This window comes from Ambystoma mexicanum, chromosome 1p (genome assembly GCF_040938575.1).
Source record: "Ambystoma mexicanum isolate Mex_15411 chromosome 1p, UKY_AmexF1_1, whole genome shotgun sequence".
NCBI classification, from domain to species: Eukaryota; Metazoa; Chordata; class Amphibia; order Caudata; family Ambystomatidae; genus Ambystoma; species Ambystoma mexicanum.
The window spans coordinates 1342224724-1342239357 of record NC_090921.1 but is presented as its reverse complement, the minus strand read 5'-3'; the positions used below and the strand labels follow the sequence as shown (position 1 = coordinate 1342239357).

At 47.2% G+C, this 14634-nt stretch overlaps 1 protein-coding gene across 2 annotated transcripts in view; it reads right to left on the bottom strand.

Annotated features, from left to right (window-relative positions):
- Positions 1-14634, bottom strand: part of MPV17L (MPV17 mitochondrial inner membrane protein like) — a 388825-nt gene that overhangs the window by 127360 nt on the left and 246831 nt on the right. For both annotated transcript variants that reach the window (XM_069607017.1, XM_069607018.1), the window contains one exon: positions 12595-12665. In XM_069607017.1, coding sequence (XP_069463118.1) covers positions 12595-12665 — 71 coding nt within the window. The remainder of the gene's footprint in view (positions 1-12594; positions 12666-14634) is intronic.

Below are 14634 nucleotides of genomic sequence, written 5' to 3'. Positions count from 1 at the left end.
TCTGAAAAGGTGTTTGGTGGAAAAAAGCTCACTTGTAGAGTCCTGTGTAAGGAACGGCATGGCAGGTTTCAAAAGTGGCAGCGCCCCAATGTCAGCTCTGGTGTGAAGGGCCTGAAAAGGGTGCATGTAAAAAAGATCACAAAGCAGCCTACTAAAGGTTACTGTCATTTGGTAGCAACCTCCTTGTGATATTGGCGCACCAGCTACAAATAGCGGAGGCACACACAGGATGGACTCAGTAGAAGTCACTATGTGCCTTCCTGGGCTCTTTGACCATATTTATTCCCTTCCTCTGTTACACCGTCCTGACTCTTGGCGTAATGACTCTTACAGTAGTCACCGGAGTACACCACACCCCTCCCCAAATTGGATGAGAGAAACCAAACAAATAAAAACACAAACAGAGATCGTCTTTAGTGGTAGAGTCAACTTCTCACCCAATGTTCTTAAAGCGTCTGTAAATTCCATGTAGAACAAAACCCCAGAGCCTTGTGGATGGCTTTGGCTTGCTCCGCAGGGAGTAGCAGGACTGGCTGCCTCGGCTTGAAGTTGCCGTAATGTCGGGGTTCTTGGCCCACTGTCTTGGGGGTGATGTAAGCGATCTTCTGAGTCCTCCGTGGCCATTTCTTCCCTTTCTTGCAGGTGCTCCCCTCCTGGATGGATGACCTCATAGTTGTCAGGGGCTGCCACTTGCTTCTCTCTCCACATTAGCTGCTGCACTTTCCTAAAGTGAGAGGAGTTCCTGGTTAATGTTTCACCTCCTCGTGCTGCTGTCACCATGCCATGATCCTTCCCCACTATTATCCAGGGCAGAGGCTCATAAGATGGAGCCATCTTCCTTAGGGGTGACCTGTTCTTGACTAAGGCTGTGTTGACTACCTGCAGCCACACGGGGAGCTGTGTTGCGCACGACTTTCTTGTCCGTTGTGTGCTCGATGAGGCCGACCTGTATGGGACTCCAAACATCAGGCTGCTGAGCTCACTTCTGTTGACGAGTGTGGCATCTGCCGGTACGAGCGGAGGAACCAGTATACCTGCGGTAGCCAGGGTCAATGTTAATCATTGTCTATCTGGACAACCTTATTGATGAATGCGATACATCTCACTGCATCACGTGAGCTTGCAGACAGCATTCGGTTATTCTGTGATGGCTGATTAAATTGTCCAAGCACCCTTGTGGTTCTTGTCCTTTGAAAGGTGACCTATTATCTCTCTTGATCTTATTAGAGATCCTGTGCACTGCGAAATGTTTTTCAAGGGCAGTGATCACTGATGTTGCATCTGTGGACTGCACTGGTTCCACCTCTGGGTACCTGGTGAATTCATCTACAGGTTCCAGGAGATATGTTTCGTTGGGTATTGTACCAAAAAAAAAATAATAATAATAATCAATGCTGACGGCCTCTTACTGTTGCTGCCTGCGGGGTGGATTGGCGATGGATTCGGGCGGGCCTAGGTGCTGTGAGGCAGGACACGCAACGCATGCCCCTACCATGGCTAGTACCTTCCTTTGAATGTGGGGCACCGAGATGCAGGACTTCAGGAATGTTTGCATCTTGACGACTGTTTGATGCTCCTCATGCAGCAGTTGTGGCGCACTTACTTCCAGGCTTGTTGGGATTACAATGCAGTGTCCTAGCAGCACCAGCTCTTCCAGGGAGAGGGACAGTTCGTTACGAAAGCCGAACAGGTTTGGCAGCATTTCTTGCATGGCTATAGCCCATTGCGAGATCGACGTCAGAAATATTCTCCATTCGCCAGTCAGGATGCCATGGCCTCCTTGGTAATCTGCAAACATGTGTCATTCTCTGTCTCATCAATGATGTCCTGCAGTTTCATTGGGCCTCATTACGAGTATGGAGGTAGCCATGCCGCTAAAAGCGGCATGGATACCTCCATACCGGGTACCAGGACCGGGTCCCGCAAAAGGGGACTTACCAAGCCATTCCGACCTTGGAGGGCCCGGTAAATCCCTTTCATGGGACCCGGACCCAGTACATCCCCATTCCCAGTCGAGCCCCCATATGGCTCATTGGGAATGGGGAGGATGCTAACAACGGGCCCATTAATGAAGGGCGAGTTGTTAGCATCCTGGACTGCTTGCGGGACCCGCTAAGGACGCACCGGCACCGTTCATTACGGGACCGTCAGGTTCCTAATGAGGCCCATTGTCTTCGGCCACGCACATGCAATGACGTGGCAGATGTGTTTGTTCGTTTCTTGTGCCGCTTCGCACACTTCCAGTGTTGCTGATCTGGGGTGCCGAGACAGGAAGTCGACAGGGTTATCTGCACCTGCTCTGCAGACGACTTCTATGTTGAATGGCTGTAGTTGCAGCATCCACTGTTCAATCCGTGCTGGGGGATGTGGCGCCGACCCTTTGAAAAATGGATATGAGGGGTTTATGGTCAGTTAGCACTTTGATCAAGTGTCCAACGATGTAGACATGAAAATGCTGACAGCCCCTTAAGATGGCCAGTGCCTCCTTCTCAATTTGGGCACATCTTTGTTCCAATGGTGTTAATGCCCTGCTGGCAAAGGCAATTGGGGTAGATGGTCCCTTATTGATTTGTCTGGGTGGGGACTGCCCCCAGCCCTATAGGACTGGTGTTCACAAGCCACTGTTCCTGGTGGTATCAAAAAAAGTAATGGTGGTGCTGTCTAGACTAGTAGGGAGCCTTTTATATGTTGGTCTCTTGTTCTGTTTTCCTTGTTACTCTGTTTCCTCATACACTCTGTACCTGACATACTTGCTGCTTCCTTTTAAACATTATTTCAAATTCAAGTTGTGTTGATTGTTTTTCCAGTGGTTTTAGTAACCTTTCTTTTACTATTCATATACATTACTGTTTTAAACCATGTTGCTATTTTAATCAGAACTACAAGTTCCATCAATCTTGTCGTTTTTGCTGCATTTTCCTAGTACCTAGGCGCGTTAGGGGCAAGCCAGGTAGTGCCGATTTGTGTTGTTTTGGCATTTGATGTTACTTTTTCCTCGTCTCGCTGAAATATGCTGCCCCTGAACGCAGATCCTGGTTATTTGTTGCTTGCCCTGAAATATGCTCGAGAGGCCAGTATCTGTAGATTCATGGACGTCAGATTTGAAAATAAAATAAGTCCACCCTGTAACACTCCCACCCCTTGATCTCTCAAAGCATCCCACACCGTCGGAACTAGCAAGTCGAGCCTGTGCTTTTCAAGCCAAGCAAGACTTGCAAACACAACCACAGATCGACAGTGAAGGTGCAGATACTTTATCACCTATCAATGTGGGCCCTTCCATCACTACGAGTACCAAGGACTCTTCCATTTATGTGTTCTCAGATGTTTGCTTATTTCCACAAATAATTGTTGTTTCTCTGCTTAACACTCTCTCCATTAGTAGGCACGCAATTGATATTCACCATTACATATTTCATTACAATGTTGATTTGATGTGCCTTACTGAAACCTGGTTAAAGGATTGCAACGGTCCCGATATTGACCTTGTTACCCCAGCAGGCTATCATTTTTGGGACAAAATAGCAAAACGGGGAATTGTTGTGGTGTTGCTTTTATTGCCAAGAAAGAGCTTAATCTGTTCACATCTCCTGTTTCGTGTGAAGAGTGTGAGGCGCTGCATTTAAAAAAATACCCCTATTGCTAACACCTGTGCTGGTTTTATCCTAATCTATCACCCCCCCTAAAGATATACCCACTTTTACTGAAACTTTAATGAACATTCTAGCACCATTGAATAAACCAAATCTATGTGATCACTGCGCCACCCATAATGGCACCGACAACTATGTCAATGCCAAATATGGCACGGTGCAGTGATCACATAGATCACTTTGCCTGCATCCCCGGCCTGCATTCCCCTTTCGGACCTATCACCAGCCCACCCTACTTACTTTTAAGGCAGCACACTTCTGTGGGGGACCTACACTCCTCTAGCATCAATTCCTCACACTAATGTGGGTCAGAGCTGACGCCGCACAGTGCTTTTCTTTTTTTTCACTTTCTTGTCCCCCGCTTATCACAATGGTAAGAGGGGGACACCCCTGCAAGCCCTTACTCCCGTTACTGCGCTCAAGGAGAGCGGGGGACACTCCCGCAACCTCCGCTCTGCCTGGGCGCAGTAGTGGGAGTCAGTATTGTGTGCGCCCCCAAAGTTGCAGTGACTGCGAGGGCGCACAAAAAAGGCCAACATTTCGGTACGTTTCCAATAAACCAAATCGTTCTATTCTTGTTTTAGGCGGCTTCAATGGATGGTGTAACAATGCTGCCGACAGTGAGGCTATAGCTTTAGAACAACACCTCTTTAATAACGACATGAATATTCACAATAGTGCCCCTTCACACATTCTAGGCAATACTCTATATTGGGTAGCATCCAGAAATCTAAGTCTAAATTCCTGGAATTGCCCCTTGTATATGGCCCGACCATTTTTTGGTTAACTTCAAGCTTAAACTCCCTGACAAACCTCTCCCGAGGCCTAAGGTCCCTAAGCATATCCTAACTCGCAATATAAAAATAATTGATCTTGATGAGCTCCACAGCTGCCTAGACAAGCTAACGGTCGAAACTTCTGACTCCCCCATCCAGTTAGCAGACTCTTACTACAACTATTTGAGCAGTTTTCTGGAGCAGTCATAACCGCTGAAATCCATGGTCTTTAAGAGCAACTCCAATTCCCAAGCCTGGTATTCCGCTCTTCTGGCTGACTAAAAGCAGGAAAAGCGATGTGCCGAAAGGGTATGGTAAAGGACAAAACAGAGAACAATCGCCAGGCCTGGAAAAAGTTAGAAATATCTAATAGTGAAATTGAGAAAGCTGATAATTATACTAAAAAACTGTTCTCTATTATTAAACACCTAGAAAAGCCTTACCTAAACCCGATTTACCATTTCACACAGACAAAGTTCGTACAACAATCCAGCAGGCTTTCTTACATAAGAATAATGCTGCCAGGGTTAAAATCTCTTGAGGATTCCTTTAGGGATGTTCCCCTACTGACTATAGTCACAGGGTCTGGCCTGCTTTTCAATTTTAATCCCATCTCCGTTAGTGAGATGGAGGCTGTTCTTCAGAAAATGCACCCTACTTCCTGCCCAAATGATGTCATTTCACCAAAGTTCATTCTGAATAATCTGAAAATGTTTGTCCGTTTTTACATGTATTATTGACGCTTCTTTTAATCACAAAATCGTACCAGACAAAATTTAAAATGTTGTAGTAACACCCCTGCTAAAAAAAGAAATCAGGCCTTGACCCCTCTAATACTAGTAATCGGAGGCCAATCACCAATGTTACCTTCTTGCTTAAAATTGTTGATAAAGTGGCTACTAGTCAACTCCAAAGCCACCTAGAATTTTTGTAATATCTTACACCCCAGAAAATCAGGTTTCTGTTCCAATTTTAGCACGGAAAGTGCCTTGCTTGATCTTCAGGCACAAATGCTAGACATGGTTGACAGAGGCAAATCTGGCCTCCTCATGTTCTTGTATGCATCAACGCATTTGATTTGGTGGATCACGAAAGACTACTATCAACTCTTCTGACGACTGGTGCATGATCAAGAGAAGCTATTGAAGCTATTGATTGGCTCAGCTCCTTTCCAGGTAACCGTATGTCAAGGGTAGCTTTTGGCCAAGCATCCTCCCCTCAGCTGGGTATTACCTGCGGGGTGCCTCAGGGCACCTGCCTGTCTCCGAGGAAGAGGGTGACTGTGAGTAACCAGACTAACTCTCTCATATCATACTGGACATGTCCCGTTAAGCGGGTCAGGCAAAGCCAGGCACTTTACACTAAGGGCATAAACCTGATACCAGTTAGGGACAAAGGCACACCTACTGGAACAGAGCAACGGACCAATGGACGAGAGCAGCAGGCCGAAAACCCCAATGGTTCCCTACTGGAGGTTGTTGCCTCCGGCAGACCGCGAAAGACACGTGGAGAAGGCCAGATCCCACAAGTGAAGATTGCATTGTGTTTCAAGGATGCCAGCAACCCTCGCGTGTGATCGGCAGAGTTGGGGAGGCGAGGCCAAGCCTGTGGTACTAATCTTGACTAGTGAATTGGAAATAGCAAAACAAGAAAGAAAGCGCACACAGCCGGTAAGTTTGCAAGCAACCTGAGAGACCGGTGAGCGTTAAAGCGAATGAAGTAGTAACATTATATCACAAGTGAAGGCTGCATGTGTGTGGATGAGACGCAAAGAAAGGCAGACCTGTGAATAAACTTTGAAGTAAAAGGCAGTTGTGCGATCAGCGCTACTAAGTAACGGAGTGGTCCAGAGAAAGGAAATAGCCTATTCGAAAGTCTCAGTGAAAGGTACATTGTTTGAAGCTATAAAGCAAACAAACAGCAAAAGTGAATAAAGGGAGAGTAAACGTGAACTTTGAGTTGAAGTGGTCCTGCAGTGGTCTGTAGAGAGAGCCACGCACATTCGAAAGTCTTCGACATCCGAAAGGGGTCTGAGCCTGATTGAGGGAGACCCGAAGTACAATAAGCTTGGGGAAGGGAGCCTCCCAGCAAGTTTGTTTTGAACTGTGACATGGGAGGTCTGAATTCGACAAAGGGGGACCTATGTGATCTGTGTGCTGTAAAGTCTGAGCCCGGCAAAGTGGGACCTTTGTGAACTTTACTTTGGAATACAATTTTGAAAATCAATAAAGAGACTTTAACGTGGAAGGCCAGGTGGGCCTCAGTCCACGTTTTGGAACAGCTTAGAGTGTCAGAAACCAATCAGAGTGTGTCATCCTGCCTACAAGGACAGCCTTACTCCGTGAGGTTTAACGTGACAAGGAGAGCAGGTTCAACTACCTTTTTTCTTTTGAACAGTGATTTTTCCTTTGCATACATTTCTCCTTTTACACTTTCTGTACAAAAGATAGGGCAGGCATTAGGTTATTGTTAGCACAGTCCGTTTTTGATTTTACAGACTCCAATAGGACTGTTTTGTTTATCGTTTGATGGTCGAGAATACTCCCATCTTTGTTACATGGCAAAATAGGAGTTTCTCCGACCCCAACATTTTCAATAAAGGTTTTACAAATTGTATCCATGGTGTCAGTGTCATACTTGTGATACAATGCCTTCCCGACACTCCATTAGATGTTCTATCTCAAATGGATCAGCTTGAAGCGTTCTGCTGTCTTGCAGCTGATGAGCGTTTCTATGACTGTGTCTACCACGTAGATCCTGGTGTTGCACTCTTCCCCATTACACCTGAGCTTGCATCTGAATGACCCCTTTACGGGTAATGGTTTCTTCCCCCCGTAGGCATATAGTTGCACTGCCTTTTGCTGCAGCTGTGGACGAGGGGACAGTCTCGGCGTGTTACAGGTATTACATTCATAGTGGCGCCGGTATCGATCATCATTTTTGTCGAGGCTCCACCCACCAGAATTGTGCATGTTAGCAGTAGGGTCTTTTGGCTTTTCCTTTCCTGTGGTGGGGCTTCATGACTGATATGAGTTGTGCTCTCGCTCACTTCTTGTTTTTCAATGACTCGAGGGCCTGTCAGGAAAGGAATCGTCCCCTGACAGCTCATCCTCTTCACTGTCACTGTTGTTCAGTCTGTGCTCCATTGCAACTGCCCGTGCTCGCCCTCGGTCTCGCCTCTGGTGTGATTTTGCAGGGCTCTTGCTGAGGTGTGTGTTGCTGTCTCTGATGTCTCAGTAAGCATTGGCGTTTCAGCTTTCTTGCAGCCCTGGGTATCTGTTCTCTGGGTATCTGCCTGGTGTCGAGCTGTGACAGAATGATGCATAGTAGTCCAGCTTTCCACACTTCCGACAAATGACTCAGAGTGCTGGATATGGTTCCTCCTTTTGCCACTCACCACTGCACTAACTCGAAGGCCTCTTGTCGTCTTGGTGCTGGGATCGCCCTTTCTCGACCTTTGTTACAGGAATTTACTTCTGCGATGGTGTGTTCTGGCTTTTCTGATTCTACCGGTAGCTTACTCATGACCGCCTCCAAGGCTGGGATCTGGGCGTTCTTGCACTCTCTGGCGTCCCATGGTCAGTATGCGCTCCAGCACCAGGTTCATCTCCGATAGTATGACTCTGCGCAGTTTCTCCTATAAGAGTACATCGATCACCTGTTGGCGCACAGCGAATTCCTTGTCTGGAAAATCACATCTTATGGCCATTTCTGTTAGTCGGGTGTGAAAATCATCAATTTTCTCATTGGGACTCTGGCGTGCTTCACTCATCTGGAATCGTTCGAAATCAGGATTAAGTTGTGGTTTCAATTTGTTGGTTAAGACTGCTGACTCATAGTCGTCTTCCATTCCCCTGTTGGGTAGCGCATTGAACAGTCCGAGGGCAAGTGTTCCCAAGTTTGCCATCAATAAAGTCCTTATGTCTTCCGAAACAATGATTTCCCATGATTTAAGGTGTAACTCAAACTGTTGGAGCCATAATTATCACCTGGGTGCTGCTCCCAGCCGATAGGGGTCAAATGGTTTCATAAATGTTCCTTGTGAGGAATATAACCATGTTGCGCCTTGAGGGCAAGTCCTTGGGCACCTGCCGTTGCATGTGACAGTATGTGGTCTTCCATCATGTGAGCATGGTTATGATTTTAAGGCGTAATGCAATGTGCTCTTCTAAATTCTCTGGTGGGGTTTATATGCACCAAGACCAGGGGGTGGCCCAGGGCACTCACTGTTAGCAGCTCCTTGGGTTCACACTGCTTGGTTGCTGCCTGACTTATCTTGGGCAATGTCTTAGTTTCTTGGTCCTGTGCACAGACTTCCCTTTCTTTTTTTTCCAGCCCCCTGCTTGTCAGTTCCAGCGGGCGGGCGGGAACACTTGGCGGCCTGTGCGCTATTCGTTTACCGGTGGGGTCCGGGATAGCTCACTAGTAGGGCCCGGATGATCAGCAGTTCGCCTCCACTTGTGTACGTCTCCTCCTGTTGAAGTGCTGGTTATCGGCACTCCGTGAGGGATGGAGCGGCCCTGCCGCTGTTATCTGCTTTCGTCTCACGGCCTGTGAGATGCCCGTAGCGTGCAGGCAGGGCTCTGCTTGTCAATCGGCGAGTGCTTGCACGTGAGCGGACGCCGGGTTGCCGCTCCTGTCAGTGTGGAGGTCGCTCTGTGTGGGCGCATAGCAGCGTGCAGCAGGGCAGGCTGCGATGATGTAGTGGTGGGCGTGCATCGCACTACCACCTCGTCGCCAATGTGATATATAACAAAGGCACACATAGGATGGACTCTGTAAAAGACACCAAGTGCTTTGCCGGGCTGTTTGCCCATATTTATTCCCTTTCTCCGTTACACTGGCATGATGCTTTTTGTCATGACGCTTCCAGTACACCCCTCGTGGACTTTCTTGTGATGTTTTAAACTTTGTTTCATAATCATTAACAAGAAAGCCCGACATATAAGCTTTTGTCTTTAAACAGTGGAGTTATCCATGGTCATCTGGAGGGGATGGAGGGGCATAGTCTACAGCCAAGAGCATGCTGCTCTACATGCCTTTCAGGGTAGCAGGGTTCTCTGTGGGCCAAAGTCAGTCTATGGTGGATTACTTTTGAAAGCTGCCCTGGAAAAGGCCTTTCAGACCCTCTCTGGAGCACATTGATGAGCTGGGGCAGAAAGAGAGCTGTGGTAGACGGTATTGTACGATCGGACCACAAAAAAAGGTCCTACAATACGAGCGAAAAATGCTACCACCAAAGGTTCGAACACCAAAAGTTGTGTGGTATAGTGAGCGGGGTGTTGCGGGGGACACCCCTGCAGCACACCCACAATTTTTATTTATTTATTTAATGGGGGTTGCAGGGGTGTCTCCCGCAACACCCCGCTCACTATACCACACAGTATAGTGAGCGGGGGTTGCGGGGAAAACCCCTGCAGCCCCTGTAGTATGTAAGTGTGTTCGCATGAGAATGGTGCAAACTCTTGGTAGTTCGCACCTTTCTCATGCAAACTTTCTGGCCGCGGCAAAATCAGCCGCGGTCTGATCACTTAGAATCGTGGTAAACAAAAGAGAAGAGGTGGTGGAGTCCAGACACAGACCAGTTCTGAATCTCTTGCTTAGACAGTCCAGGTAAGCTTTATTATACATAGATACATTAGTTAACAGGCTCCAGTCACTCTTATGCTATATACAGTAGAGAGAGACCACCCATCTGCATGGTCATGCACTCCAGCTCAGGCCCCCAACTGACATTCGGAACATTCACAAGCACTCATCAACATTCTCTTGAAATGTCAGTCACACACATGCACAGACCCTTCGGGGGTCCCCACCATTTTGTTTCGATAGTCAACAAGAAGTGGGGAAATAGCACTTCCTTCAGGGTGTAGTCCCACAAATCTGATAATTAATATTGCCTTACCAACACATTTAATGTGTATATTTCTTGCTAGGCCTATCATTACACATATCATCAGTTTTCCGTCAGTCATTAAAACTTTCCAGTTTAATAACTGCTTGTGTGAACACTTACTAGGTATGTTATGATAGCTCGTCTTTCTTTTTTTCATCCTCTGCAGGCCAGGAGTGTGTCCAAGGTCCATCATATCATAACCATATCTTGCCTATTGGAACATTTATGAATCTCGATATGAGACAGCCACTCAACACACCCCACACTCCCTTCCACCACCCTCACACTGCAGTCCCTGGTCAGGTCAAACCCATTCTCTTCTCTGGCTGTCATAGGCTGAGTGGGAGCTCGAAAGCCTCATGAGAGCCTCATTTGGAGGGCCCAACGTCATTTTACTTCACAATATGGCCAGCTTTCTGAGTTGGCCCTCCATACAATTCATCAACTCAAACATTTAAAATGACTACCATTTTAAAGTCAGAGGACACTAATTGGAATGTTCAAATGTTAAGAGCTGTGCTGACTACCATCTTGTATCACAAGCCAGAAAGCGATAGCAAGAGTTCTGTGTCAAAAAAAGGGCCCGTCGACTAAAGCTCTGCTCTCTCCACATCAGACCGATAAATATTACATTTGTGGAAATTTCAGATGATGTAATGCCAACAGTCTGCAAAATATTGGAAAGCCAAATTCAATTGCCGGATCAGGCAATGCTATTATCAAGTGCCAGCTTTTAGCCAACATCAAAATTCTATTTCGTTTTCTCTTGCCCTTTTGGTTTCATTTTTCCATGAAGACTGCCGGCATAAAATGTAGGGGTAAACAGTTCAACTTGAAAGCTACTAGCCAGGCCTAAAAGGGCACTCCCCCTTCACTTCCCCAAATGAGCGCAGCACACCATTTTACACTTGCCAAGAGTCAATTATCACTCACTAATGGGGAGTGGCGAGTGCACATTTAAGAGAAAGTCTCTGCTGCATGAGATGTGTAGGATATAGGGCTATAGTCATGTGGGTGTCCTCTAGCAAATTCTAGTGAGCGATTTAGGGCCTCAACTGTGTGATCATAGTTCCAAGTAGAGCCCTGTCACGTCTGCAGACTACATGACGGACAGCATGTTTTGGAAAGGCGATTCACACTGTTGAGACTTCCAACACTGATGGGCTTCTGCTGCCAAAAGGTCAAACTACTGGGATCCTCTAGCACTTGAAGGGCACTGCTGGGATCCTAGAGCCCCAACAGGGTCCTTCTGCAGGAGGCAAACACTGCTGTTGCACTGAGAGGACACTGCTTTGGTAAGCTCACGCTTCGGGGGCCCTGTAGTCCTTAAAAAGCTCTGCCGGAGGAGGCGCACACTGGTGGGCTTAGGAAGGGCCTAAAGCACTGACCAAGCTTCAGGAGGCAGGTCAGGCTGCTTGCTCGTATATCAGAGAGGGCACTGCTGGAGGAAGCTTAAACAGCTGCACAGTTTCTATTTAAATAGAGGTTTTAGTTGTTTCGTAAAGAAATCATACAGCCATTTTCCCAGGAAGCAATATTATTATTTTTTTTAATTAACTACTATACAACTACGGATGATTTGTTATTTGTATCAACCTGTGTCATCGTGACAATAAAGACTGAATACGAGTTGGGTTTGCAATATATGTTGATCAATTTGAAGTTTTTCCCGAGCAGACGATTTTAGTTTCCACTGTGCCTCTATATCCCGATTAAGAAGAAATTAATGGTATTTTGGACTGCAAGGACATGGGAGTGAATGAATGCTATACTTTGATCGAGAACTACAGTTTAACATTATTTCAAAAATAGGGGTGAGGTGGTCTGAGCAGAAGCGAGAATGTGGGAAATTGGGCTTCCTTTTACCTCAAGGTGTTTGCGGGGCACTGCGAAGGGACTGGATCGACAGTTATGCCCAGCATTGAAAACCATCAGAATGACCTAAAAGTTAAGTCCACTCTGTTGCATGAAAAAGTTGGCAGCCTGAACAGTCAGGATACGCAGAGGGTTAAGATGAGTGGCAGTACATGTTCAATTAACACCTGATTAAATGGAATGTTCCGGCCTATCAAATTAGTTGGAAGCAGACTATACCACCAATCAGAGACCCTGGGGGCAGCACCAACCGGCTTCAACAACACTGTGTGCAATTGTGGTAGGATGGTATGCCTCCAATTTCCCTATTCCGCACCACAGTGTTGCAGCTGGTATATTGCCCACCTGTATTATTCAGCACGGCCTTCTAGTTTCCCTCCAAGTACAGCCATACCTTGTAAGTCGGCCAGAATTTTTCCCTCAGGTTCTTGAAGATATCGTCTTCCCCATCCAGAATACTCAGACCTGCAAGGAAAGACATGGAGCAAGAAGGTGAGGCTAGGACAGAGGATACATAATTACTGCAGATATATGCCAATTATTAAATAGAAAGACACTAACAGCTGATGAGAAGGACATCTGGAATATATGTGCACACGTGGCATCAGTGGAACATCTGGAAAGAACATATGGAATACTTTTGACAGCTCACTTGGCATAAAAGCACATCTGGCATTTGATAGCTAAAAACACCTCTAGCATTTTACAGCTTAGATGCTACCCTGGTACCTACATTAAAACTGAGAAGCACATCTGTAATTTGACAGCCAGAAAGCGCAACAGACATCAGTGCGATAGCTGAAAAGCAAATGTGGCCTGTATTTGACAGTTAAAAAACACATCTGTCTGTTTGAAACAGTTGAGTGGAATATTGACATTTATTTTACAACTGAGAAAACATATAGCGCATGTCTGAAATCCCTGTGCCAAATCTAAAACAGCCAAAAATAACATCAGACACAGGCTTAGATAGTTAGGGAATAAAACTGCTCACTGCATGGTTTACTTTCCTCACCAATTACCTTGTTTGCGTGCCCGTACTGCTCAGAATGTTTGCAAACTCACTGTTCATGTAACTTTGATTCCTAGGGAGAATGGGCCTCTCTGATTTCATAGGGAAGTACCTGGGCGACGTCATGTTGATGCGACGGCCAAGCATAAACGCGTGAGCATACGAGCGGTCAGCGGTGATGTTTGGGTCATCACTGTGTTAAAAATATTAGATCTCTCCCGTGCACAAACGGGATGAAACAACAGAAACTTCATTCATTGAGCAGCGCAGTGTTACCTCAGCAGCAGTGGCGTCTCCAGACTCTTGTGACTGGGGTGGCACAAGTGGGACACTGAGTACGAGCGCCCACACACATAACAACCCGACCATAGTCTAATATAATGAGTGGCACCTGGGGCAGCCAATCAGATTCCAGGGGTAGCAGAGGCCACAACCCAGACACACCCCTGCTAAGCAGTAGAGATCACACCCCTGCCTCAGCAACCTTCCTTTTACCCAGAAAGAAGAGCAAAGCAACTGGCTAAAGAGGTTGATCAGCGATGAAGAGAATGCTGTGCGACCCCAGCCACTTCACCCAGGCCAGCCCACAGGCTTCTCAGTTCGCTGCCATGTCAGCACCATTTCAGGTATTCGACGTACAAATGACCCCATCAGCGGCTGACCCTTGATAGGCTCTATGGTTTGAGAGACAGCCATCAGAGAGACAGATGATGTACCTTAACAACCTCTCTTCTAATTTATACTAGTATCGGGTGCATAAAATATTGAAAACATTGAACCCTGTCAATCATAGTTATGTCACATCGAAAAAGGTGCTATTGGAATACCTAATCCGCAAGAATATGCGTGTTGCCACTTCAAGCAGGTTAGGCAGCTGGCACGAGCATCCATAGAGGTCTTCTATATGTGACTGGATGTACAGAGCAAATGAGTGTAGAGAGCAGACAAATAGATAGAACAGGATTACTGCGTATTAGCCAATGACTTTATAAGACTGATGGGTACATATTGCTGTTGAATGCTTGGGGACCGGATTTGCGCGGGGAGCGGATGAGCGTGGGGGCAGATGAGCGCGGGGTGCGGATGAGTGCAGGGAGCGGATGAGTGCGGGGCGCGGATAAGAGCAGATGAGTGCGGAGGGTGGATGAGTGCAGAGGGCGGACGAGTGCGTAGGGCGGACGAGTGCGGAGGCCGGACGAGTGAGGAGGGCGGACGAGTGCGGAGGGCGGACGAGTGCGGGGAGCGGACGAGTGCGGAGAGCAGACGACTGGGTGAGGGCGGATGTGTGCAGAGGGCGGATGCGCGTGGAGGGCGGATGAGTGCGGAGGGCGGATGCGCGTATAGGCCGGATGCGCATGGAGAGCTGGTGAGCTCGGGGAGCGGGCGAGTGCAGGGAGCACCTGATTGTGTAGGGTGGATGAA